This window comes from Xiphias gladius, chromosome 17, assembly GCF_016859285.1.
Source record: "Xiphias gladius isolate SHS-SW01 ecotype Sanya breed wild chromosome 17, ASM1685928v1, whole genome shotgun sequence".
NCBI classification, from domain to species: domain Eukaryota; kingdom Metazoa; phylum Chordata; class Actinopteri; order Istiophoriformes; family Xiphiidae; genus Xiphias; species Xiphias gladius.
Window position 1 is genome coordinate 22,460,746 of NC_053416.1, and position 15,482 is coordinate 22,476,227.

Below are 15,482 nucleotides of genomic sequence, written 5' to 3' on the forward strand. Positions count from 1 at the left end.
AGGAAATACGATATTAAAAAGAAATTCTCTGTTGGGAAGTTGATGCTGACCTCTTTTGCACCTCCAGGAAGAAAGAGTCAGTTCTCTTCATCTGCAACTCATACATGGCCCGCAGGATGGGCAGAGGGGCGTTTAAGGCATCGTGGGTGATCTCCATTGAAAAAAAAAAAAAAGGGACTTTAGATTATTATACTATCATAGTATATTCAGCTGCATGTATGAATAGTATCCCCTATCACCTGGAAGCATATCTTTGTCTCCTCATCGAGACCCTCTAAGGGGTCAGGCCTGTTGACGTCAGTGTCGTCAGCGCAGCAACTGGAGTGGTCCGAGTCATGCTCCTTGTCCTGATCTCTTTGGTCTCGCTCAGGGTCCTGGGCCATGGAGTGGATCTCCCTCTTAGAGGAGTAGAGCATGATGGAGAGAATCTCTAGATCTCGCAGCAACCACAGCTTGCTGAAGCCTGTTCCCTTACTGCACTTCCTCACCAGCAGGCGGGTCAGTCCTGACTGCTGGATGGCCTCCTGAGCTTGCTCCACTCCATGCTTCTACACGACAACAACATGGAATGAGAAAACTACCTAGGGAATCAGTTTATATTATCTACACCAGTTGTTCCTATGCTTGTTCCAGATATTGCCTACTACATGTCAGATTTTTGAGTGGGAGTGAAATATATTTCCACTCCACTATTGCAGATTCCTAGGTCAGCTTAGGTACCTTGAGTGTATTGTAGAGACCTTTAAGGGCCAAGGATAAGACCCAGGAAGCCTCCACACTATCAGGAGAGCTATTGTCCTGGGTGGTCTGCAGCAGGTGGCTGATGATAGAGGTGAAATTGCTCAGGTAGCGGTTGAGCAGTGTCTTTGAGGGTCCCTGGCCCTCTGACTGCCCTGTGAGGCTGGCTGCAGTGGAATCCTGAGACTGAATGAGTTGGTAGTCCTTCACTATGAGAGAAGGGAAAGCACACAGAGGGGTTAAACTCCATGTTTATTTCTGAACACTAGCAATCTTGTTAGTAGTGCTACTACTGCACTAACCAGTTTTCCTCTTGCGTGTCTTAACATCTACCACTGCAGCATGGTTCTTTTCTGTGAAGTGTTTGAGTAAGATCATGTTGTGCTGTTCATTGGCGTTATCGATAAACACCGTCTGGGTGCCCACGCACAGCACCTAACATACACACACAGGAGTCACAACTGAGTTTAGAAAGTGAGGAAGCAGTGTACAACCATGTTTAGCAGTATGTATTCTACCAACCTCAGGGAAGCCCACCAGCACCAGCAGGGTGAAGAGGTTGGTGCGTTTGAGAGTTTGTGGCAGCTGCTGAATGCAATGATCAGTGAAGGCTGCAATGACTGTGCTCCACTCAGGACAAGCATTCAGACTGTGTAAAATATCTGCAACTGTGCACGCCCAATCCAGACCGATACGACTGCACAAGAAAGGAAGAGGAAAGACTTTTCACTCTCAAATTATGTTAACAGATGATGGGTGGCAAATGTTTCTTCAACAGTTATCAATGGTACAAACAACTGCACACACATTTCATTCTGGCAAGTAAGATATAAGCTGTGTGGTAAAGAGAAATTGGTGCCAGTTCTACATCTGTTAATACATTATAACATTATATTATGGTGTTAATGGAGTTAATGTGTTATGGTGAAGACCAAACAAACACTGGATCAACAAAGGAAAGCATGTCTTCAATTAACACACGAATAACTTGATCAAGGGGCCCATTTGTATAACATTTTAGTATTATTAAATATTATACATTTTATTAAAGATGGAATACATGCAGCCCTAGATAAAATTGATAACTTTTAGTGTGTGATTGTACAAAGTCAAAACTACATAGTTGTTTACACAATGTTGATAATGGTAGAACTGAAACTATGTGGACCCACTTTGTAAAGTAAAAACAGGTATAAACATGTAAGAAATAAATAATAACTAAATAAACATTTTATTTTCGTTTTTACATTTGTTTTTATCAAGGTAGGAAAATATCTCACATAGTTGTTCTGGATTGGCTAAAATCCACGTAGGTGCTAACAAGTGCAGACTTCCCCTCATAGCATTAATATCTGCAGCTGTGTCATCAAAAAAATAGATCTATGCAATAAAATACAATTCCTTGGTATCAACAGGTTTTCTTTGTTTTACCTGTCTAAACAGACGGCTCCTAGGCTGAAAAGCAGCTGTGTGGTCCTCCAACCCTCAGTGTCTGAGGTAGCCGCTTCTCCTTGTGTCAGCAACTCATATTTGTCAGCCAGGGCCTCTGTGACAGCAGTGTCGGCCTCTGTCGGAGGGATTCGGAGCAGCAGCTGACCCAATAGTCCCAGGGTGAGGTGGTAGGTCTCGTTGAGAGAGCCAGCGTTGGAAATGACTGCTCTGAAAAGCTGGGGCAGGATGGAGTTCAGACTGGGCAGAGACAGGGTGCTGCCCTTAGGACATAAGAAAGACAGTGTAAATGTTATTTGTAGATACATTTTTAAAAAGTCAATATTGGTAGTGAATATTTCAGGAACAGAAGGTAATGTTGGGTACAAAATCATTCAGTGTTTTAACTTGACAAAGTGTTGGTAGATTTTGGTGTATTTGTTTTTGTCTGTACATTTAAAATATATCACTGAAGTTGGTACATTGTGGAAAATATGTTTTCTTGTTGAGAGTTACATGAGGAGATCAATGGCACTCTTATATTTGTCCATTAAATATGAAGCTATAGCCAGCAGCCATATAGTTTAGTTGAGCATAAAGGCCAAAAACAACAAAACGCAGCAACCAGCACCTCTAGAGTTGACTAATTAAGTTGTTATATCTCATTTGTTAAATCTGTAAAACAAAAATTTGTGGGTTTATGGGAAGTTAAGTGTACAACTATTTCTTGGACAGGAGCAGTTACTTCCTGGAGTCCCTGCTGGTTGAAAAGCTTTTTCTAACACTTGGTTTTTGTACAGATTAAACAAATTATATATATCATGTTAATTAGAGAGCTTTAGAGGTTCTGGTAGGCATATTTTGTTGCCTGTCAACAGAACCTTGCTAACTTCCCCTGTTTCCAGTCTTTATGCTAAGTTAAGCTAACTGGCTGCTTGCTATAGCTTCAAATTAAACATACAGATGTGAGCAGTATCTATCTTTTCGTCTAACTCTCAGCATAAAAGCAAATAAGCATATTTCCTAAACTGTCAAACTATTTCTCCAGTGTCTCACTTTACATAGAATCTAAACCCGACAAACTGGTCTGGTTTGACATACTGGTTTGGCCGGTGGCAGCATGGCTGCTAGTAGTCCCAGGATCCTCTCTCTGGAGCACTCTGAAAACACATGCTCCTGGAGGGGAACCTGGGGCAGCCTCTCATCTGTCTCCTTGACAACGTCCAATGCGGGGGAGGTGACTGTCCCTGGTGCAGATTCTAAAGCTGAGAGTGATAAAAAAAAACAAAAAAAACATACGAGTCAGCTAGGGGACAGTCATAACCACTAATGTACAACAAGTCCTGTAACCAGATTGGTGGATGTAATCTCAGTACTTACGGCGGACCACAGGAGAGAGGGGGTCCTCGCTGGACACAGAAGGTGTCTGGCTGAGACTCAGGGAATCCAGGGTGTCTTGAGTAACCAGCTTCTTTTTCTCCCCCTCTCCAGTGCTTGGGGGGGAAAACACCTCTGGAGGAGCAGGGGGAGGAGAGCCCACCTCCTTTGCCTTCTTCTCCTTACCTGATGGTTTACTCTGATGGTGAAAGGGTAATGACAATTCACTAGATTGACAGTGCAACAGTGTGAGCTCTTGAACTGTTGAAATACTATAAACTGTATTACCTGCATCAAAGGCTTAATAGAGCTGTATGCAATTGTTTGTGTTTTTGTGCACCTCTGGACTAATGACACATTCTGTTGATTTTTGGAGTGAAAAGAAGTAAATACAACCCCTACAGCAAACAGACATTAAAACATGAGCCTTGCTTCAAATGTGAGTGTGCTGTTACTTCTTTCATGAACTCAAAAACTGAAAAAAATTAAATACTAATTGTGGCATGTGCACTTGTAAGGCTTTAAGTTAATCTGTAGGACTTGTAAGGCAGGTCAAGAATTGTCATTAGGAATTGTCAGCAGATGACATTTCCAGAGCTCATTCTCTTACTCTGCAAACCTTGTTGTGAATCTCAACAACCATGGGCTCCTCTAAGCAACTGACTGAGGATCTGATAATGAAGCTAATTGACATCTACAAACTAGGGGAGGCTTAAAAAGTTATCTCAGGGCTTCCAGCTTTAAATTTCCACTGTCTAAAATGTCATTTAGAGACAGCATTTAGAACTTTGAAAGTCAAAATAAGATCTGGAAGCCCAAGAAAAATTTCAGATAAAACTGCAGGGCTGATGGGCAGAGAGGTAAAGCAAAACCACAACATGACTGCAAAGGGGCTGCAGGAAGCTGACGCAGGAGAGGTCTTGCACCATTACACGGTGCAGCCTTCACACACAAACATGGTCTTTATGGAAGAGTCATCAGAAGGAAACTATACCCGTGACCTCATCACAAAAGGCAGTGTCTGAAGCATGCAAAGCACATTGCAGAGATAGAAGGAAGAACGGATTCCATTAAATATCATAAAATTCTGGATGCAAATGTTCTGCAGTCAGTCATGCAACTGAAACTGAACAGAGTCAAGCTTCTACAACACGACAATGAGCCAAAGCAGACCTCTAAACACACCATGAACTACTTCAAGAAACACAAGCTGAATCTATTAGAAGGACCCTCACAGTCCCCTGACCTGAACATCACTGAAAATCTGTGCGTAGATCTTAAACATGCAGTGTTTGCAGGACAGACTAAAATTCTCTCAGAACTTGATGTGATCTGCAGGAAGAGTGGCTGAAAATTCCTAAATCAAGAATAGTAAGAGTCTTAGCTGGCTACAAACAGCATTTACAAGCTGGTATATTTTCCAAAGTGGGGTTATTAAGTACTGACTTAGTTGGGTGCCCAAACTTTTGTACCTGCCACAATTACAGACAAACCTATATTTCTAAGTTCATGAAATAAATAGTAACAGTACTGCAGGGGTTTCACTTCAAAAATCAACAAAATATGTCATTAGGTCAGGGGTATTGAGGAGAGCCTGTTGCTATTAAGTATTTTTGTAACTGAGCTAAAATATTTCCAAACACGTTTTTCGATGAATCTCATATTGTGACCTACTGATCCACACTTATACACCTACTCCTGCACTGAACTCAACAATTATAGATGTGTATGGTACAAATATCTGCTCTGTTTGTTTTTTTTGTGTGTGTTCTACTTCCTGCTACCGTAATGATCCACTACCCAAACAGAGATCATTCGGTTTCCACATTGTTTTCCTAACATGACTCCTGTTCCTCACCTTGTCCCTGGGAGATGACGGGGAGCAGATCGCTGCAGTGCTGCCAGGGAGAGAGGATGTGTCAGTGGCTGTACTGAGCTCCTGAGAGGACTCCGGAGAGACTGGACACAGCTCACTATCAGAAGCCGATTCATTGGAGGACAACAGAGCGAGCAAAGCTGAGGAACGTAGACCTACATGGAGAATGGCATAGAAGTGTTGGCCATAAAAGTAAAATAAAAAACATACATAAAAATACAGGTTTGAAGAATCTGAGATAAATTCTGACAAATGGATTAACAATGAAGCACCCCCCGTAACAAATGTAATTTGAAAAAACTAAATTGTTGTGATAAGAAGCATTTTTGCACCTAAGGTCATCAAAAACTGTATGAAAATGAAGAGATGGAGAAAACTTATCCTCTCCCAAGGCCAGTGTTTTATTTAAAGGAATAGTTCGACATTTTGAATAAACTTATTTTGTTTGTCAATACCACTCCTGTGTCATCGCTGTAGGGTTTCCAGGCGACCACTTGAGGTCACTGCTCCCAGCTAGGAAAGAGTCCACCCACATTATTGCTTTATTTTTTTTAAATTTTGGACAGTTGCTTGGTCTAGCTTCATATTTAGCATAGACACATGAGGGTGGTATCTTCTCATCTAACTCTTGACAAGAAAGCAAATAAGCATATTTCTCAACATGTTGAACTATTCCTTTAAAAAAAAAAATAAAAAAAATTCTGGTTTGGACTTACCTTTGCCAGTTTGCCCCTTGAGCAAGCAATCAGTGATGAGTTGGGAGCTGCGTGTCTGCAGGGCTGAGGCCTGGCTCAAGGTGTTGCTGTTCAATGACTCTCCCTCCATCTGCTTTGCACTGTTCAGTTCTGATGTGTACAGGGCCAAAGCAGCAAACAGCAGCCAGGAGTAGTTGTGGATGTAGGGCTGGATCAAGCGATGGCGGTCACTGATTCGTATGGTCACCATTGGGTACACCGTGATCCGATGGGTGGGCAGATGGCTAAAGATGGGAATTTTTTTTAAAAACTTGCGTTAACAACTCTGGGGTAAACAACACAGCAGAATAAGTGTGTTTTAACAGCATGAGGTTAAACTTCAAATGTGTCACCTGTCAGGATACTTCTTAGCATTGTAACAACCAAAGCACAGGTCAAAGTCTTCACACACGTTGCAGTTGATCCTGCTGCCTACAATGAGCCCCTGGCAATGGTCACAGGCATATTCCATGTTCACCATCTCATGGTCATCCTCATGGCCTTCAGGCTTGGCACCGCCTAGTTAAAAACACACGCATCCAAAGTTAGGTTTGCTCTAAAGCTTTTATCCAATTTACAATTAGAGCAGTTACCCTGTTTGTCTAAACTCTGGGCTAAGAGATACTCCTATTTGACTGTATGAGTAGTGTATTGGGGTGTGTGAGGCTCACTTAGGAAGCAGGTCTTGCATAGGTCCATATCCATGCACTGCAGACATCGGTAGCGGTGCCAAGGTGCCATCCTCTCACAGCCGTCACAGGAGATTACAACATTGAGCAGGTCACAATAGCGTGCAATGAACATGTGCATCTGTGGATAGGACCAGGTACATTTTTACACTGCATTATCATCAAACTTTCCTACCTCTGCTGAGAAAACAGGCTTGGGGTCAGTGAGGTTAAACAGTGAGTGCCATTTTTTTCCCTAGACAGCTCTGACAAAAGACAATTTTCCTTCCCTTTCTGTCTTTTATGCACTATGATGTACAGTACCTTTCTCCTGTCCTCCATGGAGTCCTCCTCATCGATTTTGTCATACCACTTCTCAAACATCCCGTCCATACACTCATCCATCCACTCCTGGTTCTTCTTGTAGTCTGCGATTTCATCTTCCTCTGTCCACTGACTAAAGATGAATTTAAACCACAGAAAGAATCAATCATCTCTGCAATTTAAGTGGCTGGTACACTATTTAACATCTTGTAAAAAAACAAAAAAAAAATGAACATTGTGTCTCTTGCTAGCCTTAGCAATATTATCAATAGGAAGAGCAATTTATTTCCACTGTGTGGTGCATCATTTTATGAGGTGGGTCGGATTTACCTGATGGCAATGTCATGAACACTGATGTTCTCTTGGGACATGCTAAGCAGGAGGCCAGGAAGCGTTATATTCTGGAAGAGAGGAAGGTCCTGTACCTCCCAGCTCATGTCTAGAAGGTGCAACAAGCATGTCTGCACACATGACAGGGCTGGTAGCAGGGCTCTAAGGAGCAGTGATGAGAGTCAGGTTACACCACTGCACACACACCTGGAATTACACTAATCACTGCTGCAATTGCTTTTAAATTTCTACAAATCTAGTTATGAGTGAACATGGTGGGGCACAAGGATAAGAACTTACTTCTCATTGAGGCTGCTGAAGCCTTGTACTGCCTCCACAAGCATGAGCACCAAGTGATGGTAGGAACACCTCACCTCCTCTCCTAGCTTCTGCCCACTGTCTGACAACTGGGAGAAATAACTGAAAAAGACAGAGCAAAAGAAAATCTTGAGTGGAATACTACTGCACAGTTGTATGTCTGCATGCAGATTTTTTTGCACAAAATGTATTTCCTTCTCAAAAGAGACATATATATGGCACCCCTAATATTGTCATCAATAGTAGAGGTCAGAGCAATCTATTTTAGCATCACTATGGTCCCTCTCTTTTTAGCATCTCAGACACAAATCTATACAGTATTTCATAATTCTAAAATTTGGGTCAACATTGTTGAAAATCACAAATATTTACTCAGCTCTGCTAGACTTAAGTATTAACATACACTATATAAAACTGACTGTTGTCACGGCACTTGAACTGGAAAGGTTGCCTACAGATGTACCTGGTGAAGTCTTTCTGGCATGCCAGCAGCTCCTGCAGAAACAGGATGCAGGGGGCCTGGAAGAGGTGTGGCTTTCCCAGGGAATGCAAACACTGCTGAACCATCTCCAGGACCTTGCACACACTCAAAGCCTGGGCTTTGTTCAGGGACAGTGTCTGCAGAATGCTACAGGAAAAAGAAGCAGATTACTTAACCCTGTATGGTACAAATTACAAAAATGCAAAATAGAAGACTGGAGGTCAGTAACCTTGCTGTTGTGAGAGCCTGGTCCCTTATAAAGTTTAGGATGTGTTTGAGTATTGGGTAGCGATCCTTGACAGAGGGGGTCATGCGGGGCTCTTCTATAGATCGACAGGACAGGAGGCGTAGGCGTGCCCGACTGAATGGGGGTTTACGGGGGAAGGCAGAGGGTGAGGCTGGCTCCCCTGGCTGGGATGAGAGGCTCTCTGTGGAGCCTCTGTGGCCTCGTCTACTGTGCCCACAAGAAGATGAGTTTTGGCCTTGAGCACCAGAGGACTTGCTCTGTCCTGCCCTGGCCTCACCGCCCTCCTCACCCCCTGCATTCTGAGGTCCAAGAGAGGAGCTGGCCTGGAAGTCCCCTTCCGAGATCGAACTTGAGCGGAGGAGTACAACACTGCTGCCCTCTGCAGCTTTGAAGGAGTCACTTTCCTGGCATGTTACTCCACAAGGGGCAAATCTGAACAGCAAGAGGCTCTTCTCAATACACATCTCAGCTAGAGAAAAACAAAACAACGGAAATCAGCAAAATAATATTAAGGACATAATAGAGTCAGTAAAAAAGGGTGGGATTTGGCTTTACATATGCTGGATTCCTCACCTAATGTTTCCATAGTAACCTCATCAGGAACCCCTTCTTTCTCGTCAGGGATATTCATTTTGCCGACTAGGTATCTCTGCTTCATCTCCAGCTGGCAGGAAGAAAAGACATCATCAGCATAACAGTCCAGTAAGATGATCATATATAAATTTGGCAATAGATCATCAACAGAGATATGAATCCTGTCACTCACCATCCACGTTCTGATGCTGTCTGCTAGTGAATACACCTGCACAAACTCTTCACTTAAACAGGACTTGCAGTCCTGATTAACTACTCATTTGAAGACAAAACAGAAGGGAGAAATCAACTGAGTGATTCAACCAAGTTAATCAGCCAAACAGATTTACCATGATAAAAAAAACAGCAAGAAACTGAGTAAAAAAAACAGCTTTTTCTCTGTGACTACTGATTATAGCCAAGCATTACCGTAGGTCTTCAGGGCATGGTTGAGGGCTGGCGTGTGGTACACCATGGCTGCCCAAATGGCATTCACAGCTTGGTCTGTCTTCAACCCGGCGGCTATCTCGTTCCTCATTGTCTGTTTTCGGCAGGACTGCATGAGTTTCCTCATCAGCTCTGTTCTACTGTTTGTCAGTTCTTGTGAGGGGTTCCAACGGGCAAAGTCCTCCAGGAAGCTCATTAACTCATCAAGAGACCATGTATTTGTCTACCAGACAGAAAAACAACACAGTAGTGGAGCAATATTTACCAGCTGAGGTCATTAGGCAATGCAATAATGTAATTCTTTAAAAGGTACTTCTACATAACTGGAGTAAGCAGACTTGACCATACCTGGTCTGTCGGTGTTTTTGTCTGAGTCATCTCCCTTGTTTCACACAACCCGTGTCGCAGGATGGGTTTCCATAAAGGAGAAGACTGAACATGGGACATTTTTCCTGACGGAAGCTCCTTTACAGTGCGGATCTCTGGAATACACAGCAACCCACAAATGGCAGCATTTTAATTTGTCATTGAGGGTCTGAAAAATGCTTGAGCAAAAATATAATTCAGAAGTGGTCTGAAATGAATTCATGTCAAACATCTTTCACAGTTCCCTAATTCTGCAAGATCTGTTCCTGTAAGGCCCAAATGTACAAGATTAGAAATGTTCTGACTATGGTCCGACGCAGCCATTCCCAAACTTTACGCAGAGAAACACTTTTAGAACACAGGCCTTTGTTTGGTAACAGTTGTGGAAGACAGTTTTACCGTGAGGGGATTTCAGTGCCAGAGTTCTTGATGCAAGACGACCCATTAGGCGAGCCACCAGCAGCTGCAAGTCCGACATCCAAGAAATGGTGATGTCTGGCAGACCCATGGCTGTCACAGTGAACTTGTAACCCCACTCATTATTACTGCTATCAGAGTGGAAGAGGAACTGGAGCTGAGGGCCAGCATCAAACGTCACTTTCTGAAGGAGAATACAGATACAACAGAAGGAATTAAAAAGGATCAACGAAAAAGAAAGTGGAAATAAGCAACAACAGTGTTTGATATGGAGATAATTCAGTGGTTTCCCACATCTCACCTTTGGCCACTTCTCAGTTCCAACTTTCATATCATAGCGGACCTTGCCACCTCTAGAATCTGTGAATTCTAGGTAGTCGTATCTGTCAACATCAAGAGCATTTAGGATTGTAAGTAAAATCCTCACTGAAGATTTAAAAAAGAAAAAAAACAAAAAAAACAAATTTGAATACTTTACATAGGTCACCTCTTCTCTGTCTCACAGCGTTCGTCAAACTCCACCTCAAAGGAAGTAGCACCAGGGCAGGCAAAGATGCTGGTCTCATGGCGGCTGTTCTCATAGTTGTGAGGGGACTCCATGTTCCAGGTCCTCAGCACCACCGGCTGCTGGGGCTGGTGCCAACTCTCCTGATCGACCTAACAGTGACATGGTGTGCAAATAATGTTTGTTACACTTAGTTGTAGCAAGCAATTACAGTAAGGACATTTACTCAAGTACTTTACTTGAATTTGATGTACTTTACTGGAGTGTTTTCGTGTTATGCTACTTTATACTTCAACTACACTCCAGTTCAGAGGGAAAAATTGTACTTTTTAGTGCACTATATTTATCTGACAGCTGAATTTACTGGTTACTTTGAGGATAAAGATTTTACATACAAAATATATGATCAGTTTATAAAATATTATTCAAATAGATTAAACTACTCAACAGTATATGAGATAGTTCAAATTAGCTCCACCTCAACCAATGACAACAGTAAATAATAATACATAATTTTATTTAAGTGCCATTTTTAATGCAGAAGTTTTACTTGTAATGGAGTAATTATATTCCAGTATTGCTACTTTTACTTAAGTGAAGGATCTGATTACTTCTTCCACCACTGGTTACACAGGTGTTGCTGTACTTCACAACCCCCCATGCCCTGAATACTGGTCTGCATTTTCACCTTTCCACTCCTCCTCATACAGTGGGATGGGAGGATGTATTAAGGTCTAAGGTCAGAGTGGACTGACCTTAGAAAAGATGTCGCCGGTGTCACTGGATAGGCTTTTGAGTAGCTCGACCAGAGAGGAGAAGCTCTTCAGCAACACACTATGAGGGATGTCTAAAGAGCACAGCTCAAGGAGGAAAATCATCTGCAAGGACCAGAACAAATATTATTCATATTCATTCAGCACAGTCAAGTCTATAATTGTGCAAGGGGGCAATTCCAAATCACAAGATAAGAGTGTGTTACCAGTTGTCTGAAGACTGTGGCTAGGATGGAGCTGCCTAGTTTGTCAGTGATTTCAGCACCGGTGTATCTCTCCAGCAGGGACCCAAGGATAGTCTTGATGCTTCCCAAGAACTGATCCACATCTATTGAATGAGCAGGTTGGAATAAGCCATTTTTTCATTCATTCTTGTCCATTCCAAGATGAATTTTTACCCAGCAAATTGTAATCAAATTCTTTACTCTGTTGGATCACATTTGACTGATCATCATCGGGCTGTGTGCTCTTGTTATATTGTCCAATTGCAAACACAGAATCTAACCCTGAAAATAGGGGGCTGTAAGAAGGTCATTTGTGTCAGCATTGCAACACTGTCACTGTATCTCACATTTGAGTAGGATGTCTCTTGCCAGCTCCATAGCGATAGCTGTGGAAGCTCCTCCTTTGAGCTGCAGGTAGCACCAAGAGAGCAGACTACCCTGCAGTGCCCAGAACAAGGACAACAACACCATCCTGCTGGCTCCACTACTCTGATCCACCATCATAACTTCACACTAAGAGGTGGGAGACATGTTGAACAAGGAGGAACATTAGAAAAGTAGATTAAAACGTGATTTCACGTCAAGAAATGAACGGTTTCATAACATGATGAAATCGTTGAGATGTTGTGTGTGACGCAGGTCTCACCTCTCTTGTTGCCACCAGTAACAGCGTGTCCATGACTGACAGTATGGGGCTGATGTCAAAGTCTGAGGGAGCTCCTTTAGGTGGAAGCAGGAGAAGGCCACTTGGATCCTGGTCACTGCATAGAGAAAACACAGCTGCAACTGATCCATTCTGATCCAAGTGTGCGTGAGAATATGATGACGTGTTTATATATCTACATTATGCTTACCTGAAGTAATTACAAAGTGATTCAAACGTCACCTTTACTGACTCTGGCTGATCCTCTTCCGTAATATTTTTCTGTAAAAGAAGAATAGTATTATATCATCATTATCAATATTATATTGTTGTTATCATCATTATTATCATTATTATTGTTTTTATAAACTCACCATCATGTGGAAGAGTTTGTCCCGCCTGACGTGTTTGTCAGGGAAGAAAACAGCAGCTCCATTAAGAATGGCCTTGACTGCTTCCTTGTGCAAAGCTTTTTCTACTAATGTTTCACCCTCTGGACCATCCACAACTATAACACAAACATGATAAATATCATTGCTACACAGATTTTCACAAATTCCTAGAAATCAATCATGACAAGCTACTACTGCCCAATGGATTTCTACAGATAAATTTAACGTGTTAACCAAATACTTTTTACTCCTGCCAGTTGTAGGAAAGCTGACAGGCTCTTACTGTGGCAGAGATGAGTGTAGAGTTCCCACACAGCCCTAACAGAGTCATTCAGAGGCTCTCCACTGCTGGATGTGGATGAACAAGCTGCTGTGGCTCCCTCATCTGGCCCTCTGCTCTCCTCTGGGCCCTGGGAGTCCAGTGGGTTGGGCAGCATAGGGAAACAGTTCTGCATCAACTGGAGCAGCAGAACTCTGCTCTTCAACACCTCCTCTCCCTCACTGAGACATAGACATATTCTCGATTACAGGTGAGACTTTAATATGTCTGGATTTTTCCTACTGACTACTGGGCCTCATCACTCCAAATGGTAATTATTGCTGTAATGAGCGTATGGACACACAGTACTATTACTCACATCTCCCTGAGTTTACGGTAGAAGTTCCAGAAGATGCTGAGGCTGAGACCACTGAAGTCCAGAAGATACTTCTGCTTGAAGTGAGAGGCGTCCTACAGAAACAAATAGACAACTATCTGACAGTTTTCACTAATAAAACAGGAAACATTCTGCCACAGATGTGAAGCACACATTCACTTGCAGGAGTTCCGCAGTACTGTAAGGGAGATGCTGCAATGTCTGCTAATGGTCAAATGAGCAGACTGACTCATCAATAGTTTGATGAATGTAGTGAAAGTGAAAGAAAATGAGTAAATATAAAACACATAAAGCAGTAAGTTAGTTAGTTCAGCAAACCAATTATACTACTTTGGCACAACACAAGACCACATTTAGGATACTTGGTATAGTCTCTATCTCGGGCCAGTGGTATTTTGTGTTGTAATATTTCTCATAAACCATTTTTGTTTCCTGTCAAAAAGAGGATATTTCTACTTTTTCTCCATCTTACTTACTGTTTTTGTTTAATGTAAACATATGTAATGTGAATGATTTTAAAGAGCGAGGAGAAGAAAATGTTGGAAGATTTTTCCCATTTGTCTTTTGGTCTTGTGCTGTGTGATGCCATGAGGCAATTCAGCAAATTTCAACTATAACATGGTGACACACAATATATCATGTAGAGCGAAAGCTTCCAATATTTTCAGCTATAGAATTATGGGATTTAATTGAAATCGTACTAATGTACTGTATACTACTAATATTAATGATATTTAAATGTTGTACATACTGTATTACCATCAAGCAGTGATCAGTAGTTACCATGTCTCGTGTAAGCTGTTGAATGAAGAATAGCGTCTTGTTAAGTAGACAAAGGCCAGTGACAGCATCACGGTCGACACTCTCTCCCTCTGGACTGAGGTCATCCAGGTCCCCCAGCCTCTCTGTCCCAGGGCACAGGTAGCCACTGAAGCTGACGGACTGAACACCAAGGCGCTCAGCAGAGTCCTGCCTGGCGCAGAGGAATTTCACCATCAGGAACTGGGAAGATAAGGCAACATAAGTTCCTACTGAAGACGTAATTCTTTAAAAACTGTTCAAAAATGTACGCTTTCATTTTTAAAAGGAGTTAAAAAATTCCTAAGACAGCTGGGCACTGTAGTTTTTTGCAAACATTACTCAAACAGAAGGAAATAGTGCATTTGTTGGGGCCTATTTTCAGCTGTGGATTAATACACATTTGGTGTTCTTGTGAGTATTTATGATGGCAGAACGGTGGTTGTGGGATTTGACTCTGCAGTGCCCATGTTTGTTGTAATGATGTAACATGTCACCCAGTGCAACAGTGTGGCTCACTGATGTGCCTTTAACATTTTTGGACAACAATGGAGCTCTATGGCACAGAGGAATATGATTGTCATATTTTGGATACAACGAAAATATCTGCTAGCAGGTTCATCATTGGTGATTTGGTGTTTTCATGGAATTTGTTGACCAAAAGAAAAATATAAAATATCATCTTATCAAATATCTTATCTTTTATGGAGTAACTACTTCAGGGGTGAGAAACAAAACACAAAGGTTAATTAATGAGATTAAAGAGGACTAAGTCAAACTGTATCTTAGTTTTAAATGGATGCAGTATGTACCTTTGCAACCCGACACTGCTGCAGCTTGATCTCCACATCGTTCCAGTCCTCCTCAAGCTCAAACCAGCCAATCGGCTCATCTTCAGACTGTGCTGGAATCCTCACACTGCAGGTCAGGTGACAATATGGTGTGTCAGCCATTCACATAAACCACTAAGACAGACCCCCACACTGCTTAGGGGTATCCACAACACAGGAAAACCACTTGGACTTTCTACTCCAATCTTATTAGGTTGGACTGTTCACTGAAGTGTATACATTGTCCTGCATAACATATTTAGCCACATGTATTCTTCAGTACTTATTTGCTAATCATAGTTGTCTTCTCTTATTAAAGCTTTGTAAACTTGTTAAT

General features: G+C 42.1%; 1 protein-coding gene across 1 annotated transcript in view; it reads right to left on the reverse strand.

Moving 5' to 3' along the window:
• Nucleotides 1-15,482, reverse strand: part of zzef1 (zinc finger, ZZ-type with EF hand domain 1) — a 31,363-nt gene that overhangs the window by 11,020 nt on the left and 4,861 nt on the right. The window contains exons 12-45 of the mRNA XM_040150798.1: nt 15,128-15,233; nt 14,301-14,519; nt 13,500-13,591; nt 13,145-13,362; nt 12,844-12,977; nt 12,681-12,751; nt 12,473-12,587; nt 12,174-12,339; nt 11,809-11,930; nt 11,585-11,707; nt 10,812-10,981; nt 10,626-10,707; nt 10,307-10,508; nt 9,890-10,023; nt 9,524-9,764; nt 9,288-9,367; nt 9,095-9,185; nt 8,504-8,990; nt 8,257-8,421; nt 7,776-7,895; nt 7,476-7,637; nt 7,146-7,278; nt 6,825-6,963; nt 6,507-6,672; nt 6,136-6,398; nt 5,402-5,574; nt 3,547-3,742; nt 3,268-3,431; nt 2,170-2,450; nt 1,261-1,435; nt 1,041-1,173; nt 721-947; nt 240-548; nt 51-151 (exon numbers count right to left, since the gene is read on the reverse strand). Of these exons, the coding sequence (XP_040006732.1) occupies nt 51-151; nt 240-548; nt 721-947; nt 1,041-1,173; nt 1,261-1,435; nt 2,170-2,450; nt 3,268-3,431; nt 3,547-3,742; nt 5,402-5,574; nt 6,136-6,398; nt 6,507-6,672; nt 6,825-6,963; nt 7,146-7,278; nt 7,476-7,637; nt 7,776-7,895; nt 8,257-8,421; nt 8,504-8,990; nt 9,095-9,185; nt 9,288-9,367; nt 9,524-9,764; nt 9,890-10,023; nt 10,307-10,508; nt 10,626-10,707; nt 10,812-10,981; nt 11,585-11,707; nt 11,809-11,930; nt 12,174-12,339; nt 12,473-12,587; nt 12,681-12,751; nt 12,844-12,977; nt 13,145-13,362; nt 13,500-13,591; nt 14,301-14,519; nt 15,128-15,233 (5,760 nt within the window). The remainder of the gene's footprint in view (nt 1-50; nt 152-239; nt 549-720; nt 948-1,040; nt 1,174-1,260; nt 1,436-2,169; nt 2,451-3,267; nt 3,432-3,546; nt 3,743-5,401; nt 5,575-6,135; nt 6,399-6,506; nt 6,673-6,824; nt 6,964-7,145; nt 7,279-7,475; nt 7,638-7,775; nt 7,896-8,256; nt 8,422-8,503; nt 8,991-9,094; nt 9,186-9,287; nt 9,368-9,523; nt 9,765-9,889; nt 10,024-10,306; nt 10,509-10,625; nt 10,708-10,811; nt 10,982-11,584; nt 11,708-11,808; nt 11,931-12,173; nt 12,340-12,472; nt 12,588-12,680; nt 12,752-12,843; nt 12,978-13,144; nt 13,363-13,499; nt 13,592-14,300; nt 14,520-15,127; nt 15,234-15,482) is intronic.